The following is a 25,362-nucleotide window of genomic DNA, read 5'->3' on the forward strand; positions in this document are numbered from 1 at the left end:
GTACAGACAAAATGACTTTAAGTTCCTTCTATGGATCAATAGTGAGTCCTGGGGGACTCTGATGAATTAGCCAAGCAGCAGATTTAGGTACTGGATCTCTCACCTTCTCTCGTTTTTTCTAGTTGTTGTAAAATATACATAACATGAAACTTACCATTTTTTCATTTTTATTTTATTTTTAATTATGGTAAAATACACATAAATTTTACCATCTTAGCTATTTTTAAATGTAAAATTCAGTGGCATTAATTATATTCACAATGTTGTTAACTATCACAACCATCCATTTCCAGAACTTTTTCATCACCTCAAACTGAAACTTTACCCATCAAACAATAACTCGCGCCTCCCCTACACACTGGTGACCTCTAATCTATTTTCTGTCTCTATGAATGTGACTACTCTAAGTAACTCCTATAAGTATAATCATACAAAATTTGCCCTTTTGCATCTAGCTTGTTCAGTTAGCATCATGTTTTCAAGGTTGATCTGCATTTATCCAAATTTCATTCCTCTTTAAGGTTGAATAATCCATTGAATTTATATACATGTATTTACTATGCTTTGTTTATCTATTCATGGACACTGGGGTGGTTTCCACCTTTTAGTTATTGTGAATAATGCTGCAGTGAACATTGGTGTCCGAGTATCTGTTCAAGTCCCTGCTTTCAATTCTTTTGGATGTTTACCTAGAGTGGAATTGGTGGATCATATGATAATTCTATATTTAGCTTTTTGAGGAATCGCCAAAATATTTTCCCTTCAGTTTACTCTTAAATGAAGGCCCTCAATCCTGCCATGGGTGTGTGATGGGAAACCCCATGGAAACACAGTTTGAAACCACGTGGGTTCAGACAGGCTGTGTGGCAGTGCCGTTCCCTGCTCTCCCTGGTACTGATATGGGTGAGATGTGTTCAGGGGGTCTGGTGGCCATTGCTGAGCCCAGAGCTGCACATCGTCTAGTTCTGGGGTGAAGTGCCCTGTGGCTTGAAAGTTCCTATGGGGAAAGGACATAATTTTCCCACCTACTGACTTGTCAAAAATTTTAGAAATGTTGGTGGCATGTACACACATTTATGATTTCATTTGTAGAACTAGAACCCCAACCAGGATTGGGGTAAGGACTGGGGGGAAAGGCAGATAGTTTAATTGGGAAGGCAGAAAGATGGTTGGTACAAAGTTTGCCCCTCTCAAAAACACTGACCAGAGTTACAGAATGGCCCAGATGGAGCCAGGGTGGATCCAAAGAGCCAGTGAGCAGATGGACTGACCCAGCCCAGAGCTACTTTGAACCCACAATGTCTGGGTTCCAGTGTCAGGTCTACTGGCTAGTTTGGGCAATAAACTTAACCTCCCTCAAGTTCAGTTTTCTCATTTGTTAATTAGGGACATTTATGAGTGTTATGAGGATAAATGAAACCATACGTGTGAGATGATTCCCACAGTGCCCGGCCCCACACTCTGTACCGGTCAGGACCTGTCCTCCTCCAAACCCTGAGCATCAAACTCAGTGCTGTGTTAGACTGGGAAGTCCTTCCCTCACCTCCCAGTTCTAGAAATCTACTTTTTTTTTTATTTTATTGAAGTATACTCAGTTAACAATGTGTCAATTTCTGGTATATGGCATAATGTCCAAGCTGTGGATATATACACATATATTTGTAGAAATTTACTTTAAAATGTGGGGTTTTGAGGCAGTTTGCATTGGGTTGGCCATTCTAGAATTTACCTATTGTCTTTCTACTGCTTTCTTTCTCTCCAAATCAAATACTTTATCTTTTGGGGTCTGGTATATGGGGTTTTTTAAGTAGATACAGAACTGATTTTTAAGCAAAGGATATACTCTGTGCTTAAAAACAAACAAACAAACAAAAAAAAAACCCAAAAAAAAACCCAGAAAACCTCTGTTATCCTGGGCTAAATTCTTCTCTGAACTGGAATGAACACTTCTTGTAGAGATCTAGTTTCATTTACTGCAAAAGGTTCACTCTCCAGTCAGCCACAGCAGGAGTGAAGGGAGAAGCAATGTGAAAACACTTTGAGGCCTTAACCTTAGGTAAACATAAATCTTTGTCATGAATAATAAATACAGAAAATTAAATGTTTGATAACTAAGCGTGTATCCAAGTGGACAAACCTCCCTGGCGCTGAGGTTCAGCTCAGGTCTCTGCTCATCCTTGCTGATTTAATTCAATGAGCCGACCTGCAAACACAGCCAGGGTTCCAATGATGCACACAAGCATGAAGACTCCAAGCAGAATGTGGTCCATCACCATCGCAACATACTTCCATTCCTCGGCCGCCTGGGAGAGAGGAGTGTGTTAGAATTTCCTTAAGGGCATCACGGACTCACAGTGTTCGTGCTACCCATCATATGGGGGCCCTTCAATCTGTCAGTCTCAAAGCCCTCATCATCCCGCTGCTGGCATCGTGATCTTTATTTTTTGAATAGGTTATTCACAACGTGATGACTTGCTAAGATGACCTGGAAGTGGTTACCAGGTACATCTTATGTCAGTAGCTGTCCCTTAAACCCCAACCTACCCATCAAGCCAAACCCATCCATCCATCTGTGCATGAGCATTTGATCATTTAAACCCAGAGGTGCAGATTTCAAGCCACAGAGCTTACGTTATTGGACTCCTGGTCTGACTTCATGGTCTCTGCGATGTATTTGATGCCCTCGATAGCACTCTTCACCTCGGGGTGTTTGATCAGGGGAGAGTGGAAACCCATGGGCGGAGGCCCTGGCTTCCCAGAAATGTCAGAAATATCAATGTCTTCTGTGAAAATCTTCTTGTCTTGTTTTTCTCTAGATGGCCTTTTCATCGTGGAGAAGAACATGATGTTTGGTATAGTGTCGATAAAAACCTAACATAAAAAAAAAATCCATGCAGGGGAATTACTGTCAGCAGGGCAAGCATCAGACTCTGATTTTGAATAAGCAATGCCACCTTAGTCAAATCATTCAGCTCCTCTGGGCCTCGGCCTCTTTGCCTCTAAAACAAAAGGACTGTACTAGAACCTTTCTCAAAAGTTCCTTCATGTGTATCCCGTGGCCTGTCAAGTGACTAAGGCTAACAAAGGTGATTCTGTAATGCAAGCAGATCGCCACTGGAGGGCGCCTGTGTGCAGCTATCAAACGCATAAAAAACCAGTGCAGTTTAAGCTTACGGACGTCAAAAAGGAGCCCATTTCTTTCAAGGCCAAGATGTTCTCAAGATCAGAAGTTTAAAGAAAGGGCCCCTCTGGCTAAGAAATAAATAAGGTTTTGGCTCCACAAAACAGCTAGATTGTTTTCTTCTGTTTCTTGTTCCTGAAGAAATGCAACATAGGTATTGCCAGAAGTCACTTAACAGGCTTTAAAGATACAGGGACTGTTTCTCCACCCAAAAGAATACGTTGCAAGCAGTAGTTTCTCTGTCAATTCATGACAGATCTTTTGTGTTGTGCACAAGAGACCGGACGTTAGTATCTCTGTGAAGATGTATAAAAGAACTGACATATTTGAAATGTTACATTTCCGAATTCAGTAATGTAAATATTTGAGCCCGAGTTCCTCACTAAAACTAACTCTTTAACAATCTCTCATCAAGCCCCCCCATCTCTAGCCTTTATTCTAATCTCAGCAGATGATTCTATCAGCAAAATGTAAGCAGTCTGTTCACAAATTGGAAGACGTACAGACATCTCAAGATTTCATAGCATTTGAATAAAAAGACAGCAATTTATTCATCTCTCATCAAAGACATTATTTAAAAAAATTTTTTTGGGGGGGGAGGTAATTAGGTTTTTATGTATTTGTTTTTTAACAGAGGTACTGGGGATTGAAACCAGGACCTTGTTCATGCTAAGCAGGCACTCTACCACTGAGCTATACCTTCCCCTCCACAAAGAGATTCTTTAAACTTGAGTTTGGAGTGGGTTTTGATAATTCTGGTTTTCTTATCTCCCCGGAGAGGCTACATGAGTTATTCATCCCTAGCAAGATGCCAAAGAAAGATCCTTCCTCAAATCCCCTATAGCCCAGAAGGGACTTTTAAGTTCCTAAGTGCCCAGCAGGGTTAGCTGGGACGCCGCTGGCCACCCAGAAGGGGAGATCTGCAGAGGTCCTTGAGGGAGGGGCTGCCCTGTGCAAAGTGAGCAGGGATCTTGCTCACTCACCTTCCGCACCCACTCGGGCATGACGTGGGTGCTGGGGGAGCGGTGGTGCGTGTTGATGACGATGACGGTGATGATGATGGACGCGATGACGAACACCATGGTGAACAGCATGTACTTCCCGATCAAGGGTACAGCACTGGAGGTGGACGGGATCAGCTCCACGATGACCAGAAGGAACACGGTCAGGGACAGCAGGACAGAGATGCTCAGGGTCATCTTCTCTCCTGGACAAAATGAAGAAAAAGCAAACACCAAAACACAGGCTGAATTGCCGTTTCCCCAAATTTATGTGTTGAAGCCTTAAGCCCCAGAACCTCAGGGACTGCATTTGGAGACAAGGCCTTTAAAAAGGTAATTAAATTAAAATGAGTTCTTAGGTTGCATCCTCATCCAACATGACTGGTGTCCTTATCAGAAGAGGAGATTAGGACACAGACATGCAGAAGAAGGACCACGTGAGGACTCAGGGAGAAGACAGTCACCTGCAAGCCAAGGAGGGAGGCCTCAGGGGAAACCAGCCCTGCTGACACCTTGATCTTGGACTTTCAGCCTCCAGAACTGTGAGGAAATAAATTTCAGTTGTTTAAGCCACCAGTCTGTGGCCCTTTGTCTGCAGCCCCAGCAAACAAACACACCACCAAAACCCAAGGGTGAAAGGAATGTCACCAGCATGTTCTCAAAGCCTGATTCTGGGAAATTCTCAGGGTTTCCCATGAGACCTTGGCACCTTAGCTCTGCTGACAATGGCAAGTGACAGGCATTGTCATTAGAGGCTGCCAAGCAGAGAATGGCTACTTCATCTCGTGCCCCAGAATTCCATTTCTTGGCAGAACCCAGGGAACAGAGAGGGGTTCTGGATGGCAAGCTAGACCCCAGGAGGCAGTTCTTCCATCTGCAGCAGAAGGTCTTAAACCTCATGAAACGGAACCACAGCCTGGCCTACTTGTTACTCAGCAGATGGATGGGCAGCCTAGAAGCACACGTATCTTTTTCTTATTGTGGGAGGAAGCTGCAAGACCAAAGCCAAGAAAGAACAAAATCAATGATTTCACACCATGCACTTTCTCATCTTCATCCAAGAGGATGATTTATTCTTTTCTTGTTTTGATTTTTTATTTTTCATACTAAGGGACCAGGGACTCCTGTGTCCCCAGGTCTTTTCTCCAGGCCCTATCATTTCATGGGGAACAATTCCCTGATGGAGTCTTGGTTGGACAAGTAAACCAGAAAACCAGGGGCCGAATAGCAAGGGAATATTTTTGTGAGGACTGACGAGCTCAGATGCAGTAGGGAGCCTTTGGAAGGGACCTCCCTTGTGCTGGTCTTGCTGTTTGTGTCCTGGGACCCTCGTGAGGCCCTGCTCTCCAGTGTGGAGCTTTCCAGAGTTTTCCTTCCTGGATGTTTCCAGATGCTAGGAATGTATACTGGATACAGAATGGATACAAACAAGAAATTGTCAGTTCTACCTGGGTGGTAGGAAAGACTTCAAAAGTGAAAAAGATGACAGAATTGTAAACATCCAAATATTGATCAAGGTACATCAAACTTCTTGATTACTGATAATAATAATAATAGCTAACATTTATCAAGCAGTCTCACTGTTCTAAATGCTTTTCAAGCATAAATCCTTTGGTATTTATGGAAACTGATTAGTTTCCATGTTTCCCTGCTTAGTGTTTTCTCTCTTCACTTTAAAAAGCTTCATTTGAGGGGGAAGAAGGGTATATATAGCTCAAGTGGTAGAGCGTATGCTCAGCACCCAAGAGGTCCCAGGTTCAATCCCCAGTACCTCATCCAAGTTGACATCAACGAAGAAACCTACTTCCCCCTCAGAAAAAAGAAAAAGTTTCATTTGATTAGAAAATTGAAGAAAATATTTGTTTGTGATCATTTGGTTAAGAACACGTACAATTCCTAGAACATACATGCTGTGGGGTGAATTCTTTCTGCCACATAGCAGTTGTTCGACAGGTATTTGTTGAATGAGTGAAAGGCATAAGCTTGCTTTTTCCTTGTTGGAAAGTTGGATTTAGACTTTTGTGGGGTTGGTGGTGGTGGGTTTGTTTTTTTTTTTTTGTCAGTTTGATAAAATTGTTACCTGTTATAAAGCTTGAGGATTATCCTTACCATCTTGCTTTTTTCTCTCCTTGTCTGCCATAAACTGTTTAAGAGCAGTGACTTGCTGGCAGACATATGTGTTCCCTCTCCCCCTTTTCGGTAGATTGTTGGTGTTTGGTGAAATTATGTCACAGATGTGATTATTCAGTAGGAGGTAAATAAGCTGTCCAGGCTGATACGGGAGTAAGAATTGCCGCTTGGGAAGTATGGTCTTGAGTGTAAAGATACTGCCAGCTGGAAACAGATAAGAAAAAGCTATTTTTAGGCAGCAGGCAGTGGGCAAAAGAGGGAGGACCTAGATTCATCATACGAGCAAGTGACTTCACAGGGGAAGGGGCACGCGGAGTGTCTGTGGTCTACGCCGTAGGCAGCGCGTTTCTGCGCCCACAGCAGGTATTCAGCAAACAGGTGTTGGTGGTGGTTCCCTTCACTAGACTGAGCTGTGTACATGTATCTTCAGGGTCACATTCAACTCTCCGCCTGCCCTGTAGCCTGCTCCAGCCGTGACGTCACCTCTGCACATGGCCGCTCAGTACCTACATCTCCCCAGGGATGCTGATTTGGGTCTGTCTGCCTGAATTTGTTTGTTAGCCATGGTTATTTTTGGCTTTTCCCAAAATAGCAGCACAAGAGCCTTCAGCATCAGCAGCCGCCGCCATGGCCACTGCACCCACCTGAGTCTGTGGGCAGATAGAACACCAGGCCGGTTAAGAAGGAGAAGAGCAGGCAGGGGATGATGACGTTGACGATGAAGTAGAGGGGCAGGCGCTGCATGACGAAGTGGTAGGTGATGTCCAGGTAGGGGGTGGAGGGGCAGCAGGCGTAGAACACCCAGTGCTTCCAGCCCCGGGACTCCTTGATCACCCATTCCCCACTCTCCATGAAGTTGCTCAGGTCTGGCTGGTCACTCTCCTGAGAAGATGAATGAAACTTTGAAATCCCAGCCTCGTCACCCTGAGGAAGAGGGGCAGGGTTTCCTAATCAGCTGAGACAAGGCAACAGATTCCAGTGCTGTCACCTACCCAGGAGGGAACCTCTTATATGTTCCTTTCCTGTAAAATGAGGGGTTTGGGCTATTGTTAGTTTCCATGTTGACTACACATTCAAGACTCCTGGGAGGTTTAAGCCATATTGCTGCCCCAGCTCCACTCCAGGCTGATAAAATCAGAATTCTAGGGACTGAGCCTGGGCACAGGGAATTATTTAAGCTCCTAGGTGGTTCTCTTCTGCAGCACATCAAGAACCTTCTCAACCAATTAAGAACCATCAAACTAGATGATCCCCAACTTTCTAATGGGTGCTGAGAGCCTATGACTGTGGAGGGGCAGAGTTGGTGACCTGAATCACGCTTTCCCTGAATCCCACCTCCTCACATGAGGTGACCACCTACCGGGTTGATGGCCACCACAGAGCCATCATAGGTCCAGGTGCCCAGCTTCATGCTGCAGTTCTGTTCGTCAAAGGGAAAGTGGGTGACGATGATCTCACAGTAGCTTTTAAAGATGGCGGGAGGTGTCCAGGTGATGTGGCCAGTGTAGTCCAGGAGCACCTTGGTGAACTTGACAATGGCAAAGTCACCATCTGCACTACAATTGGGATAAAAGAGGAACATGGCTGCAAGTGTCAAGATGAGGCTTCCGTTCTGCTTGGGGATGTTAACAGGAGACAGCTGTTAATTATTCAGGTGCTAATTATAGAAGCTTTCTTTCAGGCTGCATGGCTTTTTATCTATGGGGACATTTTCCAAATTTGTCTGATAATAAAGATCACTGGGGTGCTTGTTTAAAATATAGATTCCTGAATCCAAAAAGTAATACAAATGAATTATATACAAAACAGAAGCAGACTCACAGACATAGAAAACAAACTTATGGTTACAAAAGGAAAGAGGGAGGAGGGGAGGGACAAATTAGGAGTATGGGATTAACAGATACAAATTACTGTACCTAAAATAAATGAGCAACAAGGATTTACTGTACAGCCCAGGGAATTATAGCCAATATCTTGTAATAAACTCTGACAGAATATAATCAGCAAAATACCTGAGTAACTATGCTGCACACCTGAAACTAACACAATATTATAAATCAACTGCACTTCAATTAAAAAAATAAAATATATATTCCTGTGCACTATCCAAGTGCTGAATCAGGACATCTGGGGAAGAACCCAAAAATCTACAGTTTTAAAGAAATGACAGGTAACACGACTGCATGGCATCCTAGATTTTTCCTTCCCTGTCCTCACTACTGTTTGTAATGTTCCTGTCTATCTGTCCCTTCTCTGATATACTTTAAAAGTTTATTGGGAAACCCTGAGAAATTTTAAATAAAAACATGGCTAGTGACTCATTAATGTGACAAGCAGGTTAAGGAAGGGGTCTATTACCTTTTAAAGAACTCTTTTGAACTCAGTGGGGTGGGGTCTCAAATTCAGATGCCTCCAGGGCCTGGCAGGTGAGGAAGGAGGGAGGAGTGAGCCTGGCTTTGGGAGAGCCCCTCTCTGCTCTAAGGAGGGGCACCACCCAGCACTGCCGTGGTGTCTGCGTGGCAGCGAAGGCTCGATGGTGCCTGATATTTGATTCTTCCTCGGAAGCTGGAAATCTAAATTTTGAATCCAAGGTTCCATATTTTTGGATGTTGGATTTTTCTAGAGAGGCTGAAAATTCGGATTTGAATGTATTTCCTGATTTTCAAATGTGGGTAATAATTTCTCATTAAAAAAAAAAAACAAAACACAACAAGGGGGAAGGGTATAGCTCAGTGGTAGAGTACCTGCTTAGCATCCTCAAGGTCCTGGATTCAATCCCCAGTACCTCCATGAAAAAAAAAACAACTAATTACCTACCCTCCAAAAAGAAAAAGAAAAAAATCCACAACATGGTAGGTACTAAAAGATAATGAGCTACTTCTGCAGGTCTTATTCAGTGGGTGGTCTGCTCGTCCCAAAACAGCCTGTGCCCCAAGGCCTTGGCAGAGAGCAGGACACCATAATAGGTGCTGAAAAGTAGGTGGGGTCTGCCATGGTGGGCTTTCAGGGACGTGTGGTATATACTGTGCCTCACTTCATAAATCAAGAGATTTTCTTCCCATTGGTTTTTCCTTGGCACTGGGAATAGGCTGCATCCAGAACACTATGCAGCTTTGGACACTCCCAGCAGAGAAGAGGGAGAGGACGGGCTACATCTCTCCCTATAAGCAGGTGAAACAGGGTTCTCTCCCCAACAAGGGTCTTTCTGAGCGAGTTTGTCAAAAGGACCAGAGGATTTTAATTGCCTTCCTCACGTTCTGACTGAAAGAGAAAGTTAACTCTAAGAGACAGACACTATCAACACATTTATCCAAAAGTGCACACAAATGATTGGATACTTTGGCTCAAGCTTGAATCCAGATATAATTGGAAAATATGTAATAGAAAATCAAAGTTGGGGAGGGTTGCCTTAAAGGTATCATTTCCACTCACTAGCCCTGGCCACCTTCCCTGGTGAGTCTGCTGGAACGCACAGCCTGCTCGCCCCAGACACGTGCTGTAGAGTGTCAGACTGCAAATCCTCTAGGCCAGTGTTGAATGCTCCTGCCTGGGGAGGATGCTTTTTGAAATGAACATTCCTTGACAAGTGAAGGGCATATGATAATGAAAGTGTCATTAAACCGGAGTGTCTTGAATCACATTATAATTTCACAACAAGCAGTCTGTCGCGGAGCCCAGCGGATGGGCTACAGAGGCAACCCGGGCCAGCATCAGCACGCAGCGTCTTGGGATGCTGGGAGGCTGTGATGAATAACAACCCTGGGAGGTTCAAGCCTATTGGTCGGAAGGACATTTAATTCCAAGGAACTCAATTATCTGACTTTGGGTTCCTTGGATCGTTGCCATACACCCTTCAGGAGTTCTCAGGGATTAAATGTCCCCCACCCCACAGCCCTGATTCAATTTGGCTCTGATAATTGTTTCTATTCATAACATGAGACACCATATGGCACCCCTAGCATGTCAACTTGGCTCTTGGTTTTTCAGGGTTATTTAATGTGAACAGTGGTGAGATGCATACTGAGAGTGGCAGCCCTGCCGCTAGGGCGCCTGGGCTCCACCTGCCCCAGGAATGTCCGCTCCCCACCCCCACCCCCGTCCTGTCTGTTCTGCTTACTTGTTATAAAGAACGAGGTCTGGGCGCCAGATCTTTTCAGAGGGAATGTGAATTTTTTTCACGCCACCATAGTCATCTGGATTCCATTTTAAGTTGTAATCCACCCATTGCTAGAAATGAAGACATTTAGTCAATTAAAAAATGAAAAACATTTTAAAAAATCTAGGGTTATCAAGAGCTCTGATGGGCATGGTAATTCAGATATTGACAGAAATTGTGCTCCAGTAGGAAAGGTTTGAGAATTCAGCTTTCACTTTAAATAAGCAGTAAGAGCAAACACTTACGTAGCACTGACTACATGCAGGCACCGTTCTAAGCATTTTACCCACATTCATCATTCAGGCCTCATAATGATCCCATGAGGTAAGAGTGATTATTGACCCATTTCATAGATGAGAAAACAAAGGTAGCCTCAATTCACGCCACCAAGTGATGGCAGATCTACCATGTACACTGCCCACCTTTGGAAAGGAGAATGATCCTATTGTGAATGTTTTCCTCAAGCAGGTAACATCATTTTTTTACAAAGTATTATATATTTTTTTCTACATGATAAAGGCAACATATGTCCACATGCAGCCCACATGCATAACACAATGTTGAGTTGTCTTCCCCAAATAAATATGAAGCCCTAATCCCCATACCTCAGAATGTGACCTTATTTGGAGACAGGGCCTTTACAGAGGTAATTAAGTTAAAGTGAAGTCATTAAGGTGGGCCCTGATCCAATATGACCGTGTCCTTGTAAGAAGGGGACACTTGAAGACAGAGACATATTCAGGAAGAAAGTCATGTAAACATGAAGATAGCCAACTCTAAGCGAAGGAGAGGCCTGGAGCAGATTCTCCCGCACAATCCTCAGAAGGAACCAATTCTGCCAATACCTTAATTTTGGACTTCTGGCCTCAAAAACTGAGAGACAATAGATTTCTGTTATTTACGCTGTCCAGATTGTGCCCTTGTTCCAGCAGCCCTAACAAACTCATACACACAGAAAAAGCACAAAGTGAAAAACACCAGAACATGATCCGTAGTCCCACTACCCCATAGTACCTACTTTCACCATTTGGGTACATATCCCTGCCACCCAAATTGATTTCCTCTGGGCCCAGGTTAAATTTCAGGGTGAATAAGAACAACATGATCGCAATTATCTAGATGGGTTACCTGTTTCAGACGAACGTTGGTTGTCACGATCTGATTTACTTCATCCTGAAAAAAGATAAGGCCCCATCTTAGGAGGACAAGAAGGGGGCTAGGGGAGGGCGCTCAGGGGTGAGAGGCGTGGGTGCTGTGGCGAGCCTGGAGCCCCCCCGTCTCACCACATTGATGAGCTGTATCAGCTGCAAGCCCACCGTGACCTGCACGACCTGGCGGTGGTCTTCCACGGGCCGTACCACACTGTTGTAGTCTTCGAATAGCTTTGCCACCAGACGAGTCTCATGTTCGGAGCCCAAGACGAGGACAGCTGAGACAGCAAATGACACACTCACTGTCAGAGTCTGCTCCCCAGCCCCCGCCTCCGCTAACGTGAGTAACTGAGGCGTGGCCGGCTAATGGCAGGCACGCGGGCCCCCTGTGGAACAGTACCCAGTGCAGCTAGTGTTGCCTTGAATTCCTTTCCAAGCGCAGCTGCTGGTGTGGTCCCTTCCCAGTGGGGCATGCTGCGTTACTTGTACTTTGGACAGATGACATTCCTTAATATAGCCTCTGGCTGAATCAAGTTTACTAGGAACATGCACACACGAGGGGCAAGGTTCACACAAAGCCCGTTTTGGTATTTCAGAATCTGGTCCTGGTGCAGTGAAGTCTCGGATTGGCTGGCCTCAGAGCTGATGATGCTGTGAACAGCAGCCCAAAATGGATGCTGGCTCACACCCACTAGGATGTTAACCCATAATTAACAAAATTGAAAATGACAAATGCTGGTGAGGTTGTGGAGAAGCTGGAACCCTCATATGTTGCTGGGGAGAAGGTAAAATGGTACAGCCACTGTGGGAAACAGTTTGGCAGTTTCTCATACAAGTTACACACACAGTTACCATATGACCCAGCAGTGCCATTCCTGGGTATATTCTCACAAGAGCTGTTCACACAAAAATTTGTACATGAATGTGCATGGCAGCATTATTTACAATAACTAAATTATGGAAACAACCCAAATGTCCATCGAGATAAATGGATGAACAAATTGCAGTATATCCGTGCAGTAGAATGTTATTCAACTATGAGAAGGAATGAAGGTCTGATACACAGTACCACATGGATGACCCTTGAAACATTATGCTAAGTGAAAGAAGTCAGACACAATCATACTGTATGATTCTCTTTATATGAAATATCCAGAATAGCTGAATTCATAGAGGCAGAGAGTTGATTAGGGGTTACCAGGGACTGTGGGGGCGGGGAGTGGGGAGTTTCCTTTTTGGGTGGTGAAAAGGTTCTGGGATTAGATAGTGGTGATGATTGTATAACACTGCGAATGTACCTAATGCTTCTGAATTGTGCCCTTTAAAATGGTAATTTTAATGTAATGTGAATTTTATCATAATTTAAAAAAAATACTGCTGTTGATGAATTCATATCCCAATTACGTTGTTAAGAGTGAAAACCATGTGTGTTGCTGACCTGGGTTTGGGGCTCCTATTAGGAGCAGGAGTGATTCCAAGGAATCTTTGCTACGTTTTCCTTCCACATGGAGGGCAATGGCATTGCGTACTCTCGGAGCCCACAGCCTTTTTGTGTCCGGTGCTATGTGGTCCTCAGCAGCCTCGGGTGAGACTTTCTCACCTGAGAGGTGGGCTGACGTATCTGAGGCCACGTGGCTCTGGCGGAGCTCAGGGGGGAGCCCTGTCATTCTGCCCCGTGTTCCTGCGCTAACGTTTAAGTGTGTTGTGGGCTGTCCTGGAAATGGCACCACTGTGTGTGCCATTACGCCTATGAGAAAATGTGTTCCAAATCCCAGCAAATGCCTTGTGAAGGATCTGGGTAAGTCATGCCTGCTGTGGTTTGGGAGAGGAAGCACACACACAAGCCATCTGCCTGGGTTCCTGTAACCAGATCTCCCCTTGGTTATTGCCTAAACCACCACACCTTTCCCTGGGCCAAGACAGATTTAAAAATGAAACAAGCCAGATGCAGGCTGTTATTTTTCTTTATTATTTTTCTCCTCGTATCCTAAGCTTGGAAGAGTGTCAACAAAATAATTACGCAGTAAAAAGTAATCCCCTTTTCTAGTTTTATCACTCAGTAAAGATAATAATTAACACTCTTGACTTGTTTGGTGCCAGACCCTCTTCTCCGTGCTTTATGCAGACTGACACTTTCAAACCTCTTAACTGGGTGTGGTGTGTAGTGTCACTGCCGTCTCTTTACAGATGAGGAAACTGAGGCCCAGATTGCATAAATGGTGGAGCCAGGATTCCACCCCAGAGCCCAGGCTCTCTACCATTATTTCTCACCTGGAATTTAGATCATCTTGAAATACTGTGCTATACAAGGAGCTGAAACATTTTCATCCCCCCGAAAGTATGCTTTTTAATTAGTCGGTAGAGCTTTGTTAAAGGTCTTGTGTTTGTAGTATCTTCCTGAACCCTGGTAGCAATGCTGTGAGGTAAGTCTTTACTGCTGCTTTACGCGTGGGAGCACTGAGATCCGGACAGCTGAGCAGTGCATTGGAGGTTCCCAGCTAGATGGAGGTAGGGTTGTATATGGACACAGTCCGACACCAGGGCCTGTGCCCTTTACCGCCTCCCTAAAGCAAATGTACTGTGTCCATTCGGATTTTTGAAGCCTTCAGTGCAGCTTAAACATCTTCATAATGATCTTCCTGGACTCTGTGTATCAAACTCCTGACCTAGCCTACCTCTTCATTTCTAGTTGTGCCTAAATTTTCTGAACCCAAAAGGGTCCATGCAGAGATTTCACGTGGCATCTCCCCAAAACCACCTGCATTTGAGGACCCTTAGAGCAGTGCGGTGCCCAAACACCCTATCTCGGCGGTCACCCCATGGAGCTCCTGGGACACAGCAATCCTCTGTCCTCCAGGCCTTGTCTGTTGCAGGCCCTGTCCAGCCCAGCGGGGGAGCAGGGGGGACTGGCGTGGATCGCTGAGTGCCTTTCCCACTGAGTTTAAGGTGATTGCTTTGGCATTGCCTTGGGGACTGCTTATTTTTAAGTGAGACTACTCCAGTTTGACAGAAAGAACACACTAGAAAGCAGCAGAGCAGAGGGGCAGCATCATGTAGCAGGAAAACTATGCAGGCCAACCCTAAGTCTACTAGCAGGAGGGAGGCCTGGGGAGCCAGGCCTGGTCAGCGCCCCAGGGACACTCACTTCCTCGTCTCCCCCCTCACCAATAACAAGGGGCCTTAAGCCTTCCGTAATGAATTTCCGAGGAGGTCTGCATTTCTTAGACCATGTTCATTGGTATTCTTTTCCTTTTTCTGTCCCCAAAGCAGGGCAGAGTGATAAAAAAAAAAAAAAAAAAAAAAAAAAAACTAATAGGACTTGAAGTCAGAATTCTAAGGTTCTGTTCCTGACTCCAGTGTGATCTGGAGAGTTGGACCAGTTCTTCATGGATTCAATAAATCACAGTAAATACTTTCTTGAAAGGGCAGGATGTAAATTAACAAACACACAAACGCGTAAATAATGTCAAAGTCTCCCTTTTCGGAAAAAGCATGTTGATCGTCCTTATTCAGATGATGGTAACATTAACTCAGTAGCATATTTGTTGAACACTGGCTGTGTGCAAAGCTTTATTTGGAGAACTTTGAGGTATACAAACGTGAATTTGACCCAAATCCTGTCTTCCTACCTCATGGACGTTGACCCTTGTCATTTACATAAATAATTGTCAACAAGTTGGAAAGTAATGTGCCATAAGAGAGGTGGCAGTGAAGTCCCTGGGACTCCTGAGAAGGAAGGGAGGAAGAGTTATAATGAAAGTGCTGTATAAATAGAACAGAGATCATTAAGTGTTAAGCTAACACCGGAAAAAGTGTCCCTGATACGAATGAGAATTCTGCCCGCAGAGGACTGAGTTAAGGAGGGGAACCCAGCCACAATTTCAAAGTGTTCTTTTTGGAAGGGCTTCAAGATGGCAGGATAGGAGGACACGGAGCTCACCCTTTCCCCCAAATACATCAAAAATACATCTACGTGTGAAACAGTTCTCACAGAATACCTACTAGACTCTGGCAAAGTGTTCTTTTTGTACCAAACTGGTCCAGTCTGTATTTTTGTGAGGGGAACAGCCTGCTGGTTTGGACAAAAGGAATTCTGTCCCTTTAGTAATCACCTCGGGTGATTCTGTATCACCCTGGTGCCACGTCTCTTGCTACCTTCGCAATTTCAGGCTGTGTTTTCTGACTACACATAACAGAGTCCGATCACATTTCAAAATTTCTAAGTTAAGTAACTTGGGCAGGGCAGCTCATGTCTTTTAGCCTCAGTTTCCCTATAATACAAAAAATTGAAGGTGTTAGATTGCCTCATCTTGCCCTAAATTTCTGTGAGCCATCCATGTGAATTGATACCAGCAAACTCTAGGTTTGATCTAAACACATATCACATACTTTAAAAAATAGCCTAACATGCATTTTTGGGAGGTTTCTGGTGTCCTAAGTGATCTCTTAAGGATTTTTATGTCATACCACTTAAAACATCACTTTAGAATTTCCACTGAGTGTAGTGTTTGCACACACACACACACACACACACCCCATCACCACCAGACCAGCCTTGGCTGGATCGAGTCCAAATCCCACAGGATATAATTTATCTGAGTTTAGGCTATTTCCCTCATCTCTGCTATTGAAAAACATTAATAACAAAGCTCTTAACCTCTTTTGCCCAGAAGACCTGTGTTTGTCAGAGCAGTATTAGAGAAATCACAGAATGTCAGCCGCCTTGTTCTCAGTTGGGATGATATCACCAGTAAACTTTTACATGAAGCAATCAGCGAACATCTATTTCCCTCTACCGGAAGTTTGGGATTCAGGGCGGTGTTTCAGCTGCTGTGTTGTGACACATTCCAGAGCTGAATGCAGGTCAAGGGCTGTACAAGGTTTTATGCTTTCAATTCAAACCCAAACCTACATATAGTAATGTCCTTAAAAAAAAAAAAAAAAGGTAGGCAGGAATGCATTCATATGGGTTTTTTTTTAACTTCAGAAGTTTAAAAAAAATTACAAAATATTTCATCTCTCAAGAGAGTTTAGCTACATTTATGAATAGGTTTCTCCCTCCAGCACATGGAGCTGTCAATCAATCCTCTTCATTTTCAGAATTCTCCCAGAGCAATAAAAGGACTTGTTAACCATGTTGCTTGTGGTTATAAGTCACCATTCTAAGTCCCTACAGTTGTTCACATATGGTAGCAGGTCTAGGGTAGGGCACGGGGTGCTGCGTCTGATCATGGGGTGACTCGGATGCAGGCACTGATGGAGGGAGAGACTTCATGTCAACTTTGTAGCTTTGGACCAGGCAGCTCCTATTTTAACTGGATAACCCAGACTAAAAGTCCTGATATGCAAACCCAGTCAAGCCAACAACGGTGAGAAACTGACAGAGCAGCCTCGGGCTGGGGAAGCCCCACCATTCCATGTTCCCATCAAAGAAGCAAGACTCTGGTTTGGGGGCTTCTAATACTTCAGCCTCAAAGGAGAGCCCCCGGTCCCAGCACTTACCTGAGCAGAGGCCGAGGAGCAGGAGGAGTGCCCGGGGCTCCATGGGCTGTGGGCACGGGTGTGGGCTGGTGGCGGAGCAGTGGCCGCTGCCGTCGCTCGCACTCTCTGGCTGGACACTGGGCTGCTGAGGGGTTTGGAAAGTGAGCCGGCTCAGCAGGGCTGCTGTTTTACACCACCTGTCTGCGCAGTGACAGCTGGGCTGCCCGGAGCCCTGGAGCCGGGACTGAGGTCCTTACATTATTACAGGGTGTTCACGTTACACAGTTGCTCTACCGTTGACCAGTTGAGTGTGAACTGCATTGTATTTTAAATGCACCTTGAGTCGGTTATTTTTTAAATTGAAGTATAGTCGATTTACAAGGTGTTAATTTCTGGTGTACAGCCTAGTGATTCAGTTATAAATATATATATATATTCCTTTTCATATTCTTTCATTATAGATTATTATAAGATATTGAATACAGTTCCCTGTGCTATATGGGAGGACCTTGTTGATCTATTTTATATATAGTAGTTTGAATCTGCAAATCCTGAACTCCTAATTTATCCCTCTCCACCCCTCTTTGCCCCCTGGTAATCGTAAGTTTATTTTCTATGTCTGTGAGTCTGTTTCTGTTTTGTACATAACTTCATTTGTGTCATTTTTTTAGAGTCAGATCTTTACTAGAAAAAACACACAGAGTAGGAAATGAATTATTTTGAACAGTGAGCAACCCCCTCCCTTCTGTATAAACCAGAACCTCATCTGTGGATTTATTTGATAAGGGTCACTTGGTCTGAGTGGATAGTCAGCTGTGTGTGTAAGACATTGATCATTCTAAATCACAAAAGCCCACATTCTACAAAGAGTAAAATGTATTTGCTCTGGTTCTCTCTAGGCTGAGAGTGCCTGGGGCTTCTGTGACTGAATGAATATGAGAAGAGAGTGGCTGGTGCTGAATCGGCTACTAGAGAGTTCCATATTTGATTGGGTTTGGTTTTAAACAAAGATGGCTTCTTCCGTAAAACTGGTTTTATGATGGCCCCCGGAGTGGCTGTTCCCACCCATCTCCATATCAGGCAATATCTATCCCACAGTGCACCATTAGCTGCAGCAGGCAGCCCACCTCCCATGTCCTGTTATTCAAGTGAAGAGTCATTAACGGAGAAAAGTGTCCCACTGCATAAGCACTGTTCCAGGTTCCTACTTCCCTCCATCATTCCTTTGCCTCCTCTCACTCAGGGAAGCAAAGAGCAGCGTGGTTCAGCTTTTCAGTTCCTTTGTTTAAAAAAATCCTGAAAGCCAGCAGTTAGTAATTGCTTAGTCTGAGAAGTATTTCTATCAAAACGGGGAAGGGAGCAGTTCTTTAAAGATACACAGCCTGTTCCTTCCTTGCTTTCTTCCCAAATTGAATCAGGTGAGAAAGGTCCCTCACCTCGGGCCCAAGGACCACATCCTGGCCAATTCCCCGGTTTCAGTGAGTCCAAAGGAAAAATCGGAGAAGGGGTTTAGAGGAGAGAGGGGAGAGCTTCAAGTTTGCACTATTTTTGGATTTCTTGGTTTAGATTGTAGGAGATGAGCTAACTGTCCACTAAAAAATTAATTCTTTCCCCTCCATAGCATAGAATGATGACTGCAAAGCCAGGAATACACCCTTCCACCCTGCGCCTTGCATCTAGATGGAGCCATGGGACTGAGTTCTAGAAAATGAAGTGGGAGGGAAATTTTATGAGACTCACCATCCTCCCACTGGAGCTCATCCATGCTCCTCTAGTCTCTGGCTGGCTGGAATGGGTATGGGATAGACATGACCCCCAGGGTGACCTTGGAGATCACATGTTGGAGAGGGCTTTTCTTTTGACATCTTGAATCCTTGAATGACTTCAGGGAGGAGGCACCTCATTGGCCTGGCCACCACGCAGCTCCATTTCATGAGTCGGAACAAAACTTACTGTGTCAAGCCATCAAAACTCTTGGGTTTATTTGTACAGCTGCTAGTGTTACTATTAACACAAAATTTACTCCCTTGCACTGGAGTCCTAAAATATGTGGTGTGGCAGAGGAAGGCAAGACAATTGGTGCTGGAGGCTGAAAAGATAAAGATAATAGCAGATTACTTAATAAAACTGTTGTCCTCGATTACTTGGTGAGCAAAGTGTATACCAAACCAGTGTCTCTAGGAGAAGAGGCTGGAAAACACAGTCAGTGTCGATTCTTATTGGCTTTGCTTAGTAAGTCTGTACAAGGAAGAGTCAGGCTCAGGCAACAATTGGCTGGTTCATGAACAGAAATGATAGGGAACAGGATGAGTCCAGAAATCTGGAGTCTTCTGCTTTGAACCCTAAGGGTAAGTGATAACATGAGAAAAAGGCTTGGAGCAACAGAAGCCCATTAAGGGCATCTAAACAGATAGTCTCACCACTGTGGTAAAAATCACTTAAAGATGCCCTCTTCATGCTCAAGCCCATGTTAAACTGGAGGAGAGAAGCATAGGGGTTAGGACGCAAAGTACATCTGGCTGGAGAATTATGTCTGGTAAAGAACCCTAGATATGCAGACTGGCATGTGGAAATGACTGCAAAGAAATATTTCAGAAGCTTACTAAGTATTTGAAGGAAGTGTATGACCAAAGAGTTCTTGAACTCACACTACAATAACTTTGGTTGCTGAAGCCTTGAAACAGTCTTTGGGTGCCCAGACATACACCTGCAGAAAGCAGGTTGCAATATCCGCAGTCTCCGCAAGAGGGCACTCTCCCCATTGCTCCCTTCGGAAGGGCTAGGAAGAAGCCCGCCGTGGGCACATCTAGGAGCCGCGGAGGGTAATGGACTAGGGAGCTCCAAACAGACAGCAGTCAGAGATGAATGCAGGAATCGTTGCAGACCTTTTCAGCGCCAGCCACGTCTCCTTAGCTTTCATTTCGACTCGGAGAAATCTACTGACTGCCCACGACTCCAACCCTCTGCCTGAGGGGGTGTGTGTGTGTGTGTGTGTTTTCTGGCTGTAGGAACACGGGACACGCTGGTAGTGCAAGAGAGTTAGTGCCCCAGGAAACAGCCCTCAACCACTGTAGGGGGATAAGTTCCCCCCTCGGATGGGGTAACTGGGGCATGCTCTATGCATGTCTCAGAGTTCGTCCACGGGATGGAGTCACAGTTGCTCCGAGTGGAAGTTGCCTGGCAGCCCTCCCCTGGTTAGCTTCCTTCTCTTTGTCTCACTTTCCCCAACCTGCCATCTCTCTGATGGACCCCTTGCAGTGTCGGCTTCTGGCGGAACTCACGCTGAGACAGAATTTCTTGCACTGTCTGGGCAGGGAGCTTCACAACGGCTCCACGGTGATGTAAGCCGGTGCCTTTCCCACATTTCGACCATCTTACCCATCCTCTTTTATAGGTGAACAGTTGAAAGCGTAGACTAAAAAAAATTATTAAACTGCTCTTCTCCTCAGGAGTAAACCTATTTTTTTTTTATTAAGAAGTGTATTATGCAAGCAATTCAACTTTATTATAGAAAAATTAAAAAACCCAAGTGAACAAAAAGAAAAATGTTTACCCATTATCCTTCTACCAGAAACCTATGACTAATGGGTTATTTTAGATGCATTGGACTCTTTCCATGCATTTATATATGTATTTATGTTTTTATTTTCACTATAGCCAAGCCCTGCTTTATGTCACTTGAAGTCAAAAGACTTCCTTTAATTTTTTGGTTTTCATGATTAACCACTGCTGGGGAAATGCTGCTGTTAGGAGAAGATTAATCTCTTCTTTTGCAGTTTTATTGAGATATAATTGACAAATTGACAAATATAAGATATTTAAAGTGTACAAAATGATGATTTGGTATGCATATACGTTGTGAAAGGATTCTGCGCATGCATTTGTTTATTAAAAATGTTTGTCATTGGACATTGCTATGTGACAGGCACAGTTCTAGGCATTTAGAAGACATCAGTAAACAAAGCAGACGAAGTTTCTTTTCCTCAGGAAAAAGGAATTCTCGTTGGTGGAGATGGTCAATAAAAAATGTATATAGATAGTAAGTTAATTGTTTAGTAGTCTCCACAGGTGGAAATGCTATGGAGTAGAAAGCAGAGCAGGGAAAGGGGGATTGGGGCAGCTAGAGAGGGAACTGCAATTGTAAATGTGGTAGGTCGGAGGTACGGGTCATTGAGGAAGAGGCATTTGAGCAAAGACTTGAAGGAGGCAGAGAAATCTGTGGGATGAGCATTTCAGGCAGAGTGAGGAGCAACAGAGATCCCTGAGGGGAACGGGCCTGGTGTGCTGAAAATATAGCAAAGAGGCCAGCCAGGCTGGAGCAAGTGAGTGACGGGGAGACAGCTAGAGGATGAAGAGAGTGGCCAGGGGAGGGGACGCGGCACACCCTGCAGACTTTTACTGTGTGTGAGGTGCGGGGCCTCTGCAGGGATTTGAGCGGGAGTGACACAATCTGACCCGTGTTATAAAAAGGGCAGCTCTGGCTCCCATGGTGACAAGAGGCTGCAAGGGAGACAAGTTAGGAGCTACGCAGTAATCCAGGCGGTAGCTGGTGGTGGATGAGACCAGAGTGGATGCAGTGAGGGCGATGGGTAGTCGGATTGAGGAACTATATTCAGACACTAGAGCTAACAGGATTTCCTGAAGGATCGGGCCTGGATGCAAAAGAAAGAGAGGCTGATGATTAAAGATGATTTGCAGGGTTTGAGCTTCAGCATTAGGAAGGTTTTAGGTGCTAACAAGTGAATTAACAAAGGCTGTGGATGGAGCATGTTAAATGGGAGGAGAATCATGAGTTCTGTGAGATGTGAATATTAGAAATCTGAGTAGGCAGTTGGATTTAGGAGTCAAAAGTTTAGGGGGGAGGTCTAGTCTAGGGTAAATGGTGCTTAAAACCATGACTAGATAAGATCAAAGGAATGAGTGTAGGCAGAGAAGAGAACTAACGTCAAAACCATGATGAGTTGTCACCTCACACCTGTCAGAATGGCTTTCATCAAAAAGATCACAAATAACAAGTGTTGACAAGGATGTGGAGAAAAGGGAACCCTCATATGCTATTGGCAGGAATGTAAATTGGTGCAGCCACTGTGGAAGACAGTAAGGAGGTTCCTTAAAAAACCAAAAATAGAAGTACCATATGACCATTCCACTCCTGGGTATATATCCAAAGAAAAGGAAAACACTCGATACATACACCCTAATGTTCATAGCAGCACTATTTGCAATAGCGAAGATATGGAAGCAACCAAAGTGACCGCCAACAGATGACTGGATAAAGATATTTTATATATATAATGGAATACTACTCAGCCATAAAAAAGAAGGAAATTCGCCATTTGCAACAACATGGATGAACTTGGATGGTGTTATTCTAAGTGAAATAAGTCAGACAGAGAAAGACAAATACTGAAGGATATCACTTACGTGAAATCTAAAAATTACCACAAACTAGTGAATATAAAAAAAAAAAGAAATGGACTCATAGATAGAGAACAAACTAGTGGTTCCCAGTGGGGAGAAGGGAGGTGGGGGGAAGATATCAGCAGGCGATTGAGAGGTACAAACTACTGTGTATAACATAAATAAGCTATAAGGGTATATTGTACAGCACAGGGAATACGGACAATACTTTCTAATAACTATGAATGGAGTATAACTCTTCAAAACTGAGTCATTATTTTGTACACCTGAAACTTATATAATGTTGTTTTGTATAAGTTAATTTACTATACCTTGATTGAAAAAAAAAAAGTTGAGAAGAGGAGGCTGCAGCAGAGACTGAGAAGGAGGAAGCAATGAGACAGAAGCTCCAAGAGAGGGCAGGTTTCTAGAAGCCAGGTGAAGAGCTCCTCCGAGGGGGAAGGAGTGGCCGCTGTGCTAAATGCTGCTGATGGTGCTGGTGAGAAGAGGACAGAAATGACCATGGGGCTTAGTGCTGTGGTGGCCACTGGTGACCTCGACAGATATAAAACCTGACTGGGTAGGTTTAAGAGGGGAGGAATTAGAGGAATCAAAGCATAACAAAGAAATGAGGTCATAGCTGGTGGGAGAAGTTGTCAACAGAAGTTTTTGGTTTTGTGACTTTTTTTTAGATAGGAAAGTAATAGCATGTTTGCATGATGATCATAGGACCCAACAGTAATGATAAAAAAAAAATTGATCGTTTAATAGGGAGCTGGAAGAAAACACCTATAAAATTGTTTTCAAAAATGGGATTTACTCTATATACCTTTCTACAACTTGCAGGGTATATAATAAATAGGTTCCCAGTCAAATAATGTGGCTCTACATTTTCATTTTTAATGCTGAGGAACATTCTATTTCTAGAGTGTATGATAATTTATTTAGCTGATCCCTCAACATTGGACCTTTGGATGTTTTCCTTTTTTAATTTTTTAATTTTTTTTTTGCTTTTATAAACAGTCATGCAGTGAATATCCTTACAAACCAGGCCAATTTTCTGATTGTTGCCTTAGGATAAGCTCCTAAAAGTGAAAGTACTGGGGCAAAGAATAGAAAGATTTTAAATAATTTTAATACACATCAAATAGCTCAAATCTCCGTTTTTAGAATTGATCGAAGCCATTCAGGCCTTCCCTTACCCCAGTTATATTTTCTATTGCACCTATCACAATTGTGTCCTGTTCTATTTATTTGTGTGATTATCTGATTGAGGCCTGCCTCTCCCACTAGACTGCAGACCAGTGAGTGCAGAGACAGCACCTGTTTTTGCTCACTGCGTTAGCCTCAGCTTTTGCCCCAGAGTAGGCATTTGGTTGATAGCTATTTATGATGGCGTAAGTGAATGTAAAGCTTAATTCAGTGCATAGGGGAGAAGATCACACTGATCATTTAGGGGTTGACTGAGGGGTGGCAGTCTGTTGCCCCAGTGCCTCTCAGGGTACCTGGGTTTATAGCTCCGAAAGTGTGTGTAATTGACTAATTAAATAATGCATGGGTGAAGGGTACCGCTTTTATAAAAGTCCACCTTCTTGTGTGGCTTAGTGAATGGGATAATCGTGGATCCTCCCAAGGTCACTTTGGAGAAAACCCTCAGTCTGTGTTTATATTTTGGTCCGGGTCCTGGGAGCCTGGCCCATCCTTATAGCCAAACGCTCCACTTCCCAGCGCTGAGCACCTCCTTCCAGCAGCCAGCAGGTGGCAACAGTGGGTCATCGAAGTGACAGCGGCGCGCCGAGGCCCTATCCGGAGGGGGGCGCTCTCCTGGCTGGAGCGTAGCGTGGGGTCCCTAACGCCTCTGGGGAACCGTCCACCCAGAAACCTGGGGGGCAAGCCGCTCAGGTGTGACCCCAGGGACCCGGGAGCGGTGGTCTCCCCTCAGGAGAGACGGGAAAGAGGAGTCAGCTGTCAGCCCCTGAGAAAGTCTATTTTACAGTTTGCAGTTCCCAGGAATCCTTACGGGACTGCTCAAGGGCCAGATGAAACTCATTTGAAAATCTAGACTTCAGGCGCTGAGATTTTATCCACTTTTCAACAACTGACCTGACTCTGTCATTGCCTCAGTCTGTCTGAAATACTGTTTCTTTTGAGTCCCTTTTTTTTTTTCCTTTTCAGCCAAGCTCAGTGCCAGGCAGTTCAGGCTGACAGTTTGTGGGAATGATGGGATCTGTGATGGCTGGATGACAGAAGTGCTTCTTATGACACACAAAACAGGTTGCTGCCTGCTCACCATGGGTCCATGCTGTCTTGGTACTGTTTTTTTCCACTGTCCGCATGTATATGTGTGTATATGTATGTGTGTGTGTGTGTGTGTGTGTGTGTGTGTGTGTGTGTGTGTATTCCCTTCTGAATGGAAAGCTTATGCAAAAGACTTTATGTACATATATAAAGTATAAGGAGAAAGAAGTTGTGAGCCTCACAGGTGTCTTGTTCTGGGGTGCATTCTGACATGACCCGTGCCTCATCATAGACTCGTGCAGCGTGGCTCTAAAAAGGAAGCAGAGTGCTCAGGAACCCAAGCAAGGCCTTGGCCCCGGCTCTAACCACTGGATTAATTCAGGGAAAGCGTCGATGACAGGATCCTCCTGCAGCTGTCTTCTGTTCTCTGAGACAGACAGGAATCGAGAAAAATGAATTCCATGCAAAATCGGACGTGTCTCACTCCCAGCCTCTGCCTGCAATAAAGAAGGTAGTTTTGAACTTTTCTTTGTCACGCAGAGTCTGGGGAATAGCAGTCTGAAGGAAAACTAAAGAAGCCTTGGGAGGCCAAGCTGAATGACAAACGAAGAGCTGGGGCAGAGA

General features: G+C 44.4%; 1 protein-coding gene and 1 long non-coding RNA gene across 5 annotated transcripts in view; one reads left to right on the forward strand and one right to left on the reverse strand.

Annotated features, from left to right (window-relative positions):
- LOC141577716 (uncharacterized) overlaps nt 1–25,362 on the forward strand; it is a 106,562-nt gene that overhangs the window by 16,404 nt on the left and 64,796 nt on the right. The gene's annotated exons all lie outside the window — the stretch shown is intronic.
- Nucleotides 191–17,317, reverse strand: CHRNA1 (cholinergic receptor nicotinic alpha 1 subunit). Of its 4 annotated transcripts, none has more exons than XM_074363909.1 (10): nt 17,122–17,317; nt 11,752–11,897; nt 11,597–11,641; nt 10,430–10,539; nt 7,673–7,868; nt 6,957–7,236; nt 6,292–6,516; nt 4,165–4,388; nt 2,632–2,871; nt 191–2,303 (listed from the first exon to the last, which is right to left on the reverse strand). In XM_074363909.1, the coding sequence occupies exons 1-10, from the start codon at nt 17,162–17,164 to the stop codon at nt 2,172–2,174; spliced, it is 1,641 nt and encodes a 546-aa protein (XP_074220010.1). In that variant the 5' UTR covers nt 17,165–17,317; the 3' UTR covers nt 191–2,171. The 4 variants fall into 4 exon arrangements, with proteins under 4 accessions (XP_074220010.1, XP_074220011.1, XP_074220012.1 ...); XM_074363910.1 differs by having other exon boundaries at nt 192–2,303; nt 6,957–7,194; nt 17,122–17,306; XM_074363911.1 differs by lacking the exon at nt 6,292–6,516 and having other exon boundaries at nt 193–2,303; nt 17,122–17,294.

This window comes from Camelus bactrianus, chromosome 5 (assembly GCF_048773025.1).
Source record: "Camelus bactrianus isolate YW-2024 breed Bactrian camel chromosome 5, ASM4877302v1, whole genome shotgun sequence".
NCBI lineage: Eukaryota > Metazoa > Chordata > Mammalia > Artiodactyla > Camelidae > Camelus > Camelus bactrianus.

Bases quoted from the DNA above. Each gene is read 5' to 3' on its own strand.
- CHRNA1 (XM_074363909.1), bottom strand. From the start codon at position 17,164: ATGGAGCCCCGGGCACTCCTCCTGCTCCTCGGCCTCTGCTCAG. The intron at 7,237-7,672 runs GTAGGTGGTCAC...CCTCTTCCTCAG, and splicing joins CTGTGGTGGCCATCAACCCG to GGTGACGAGGCTGGGATTTC. The intron at 6,517-6,956 runs GTGGGTGCAGTG...ATCTGTTTCCAG, and splicing joins CTATCTGCCCACAGACTCAG to CTGGCAGTATCTTTACACTC.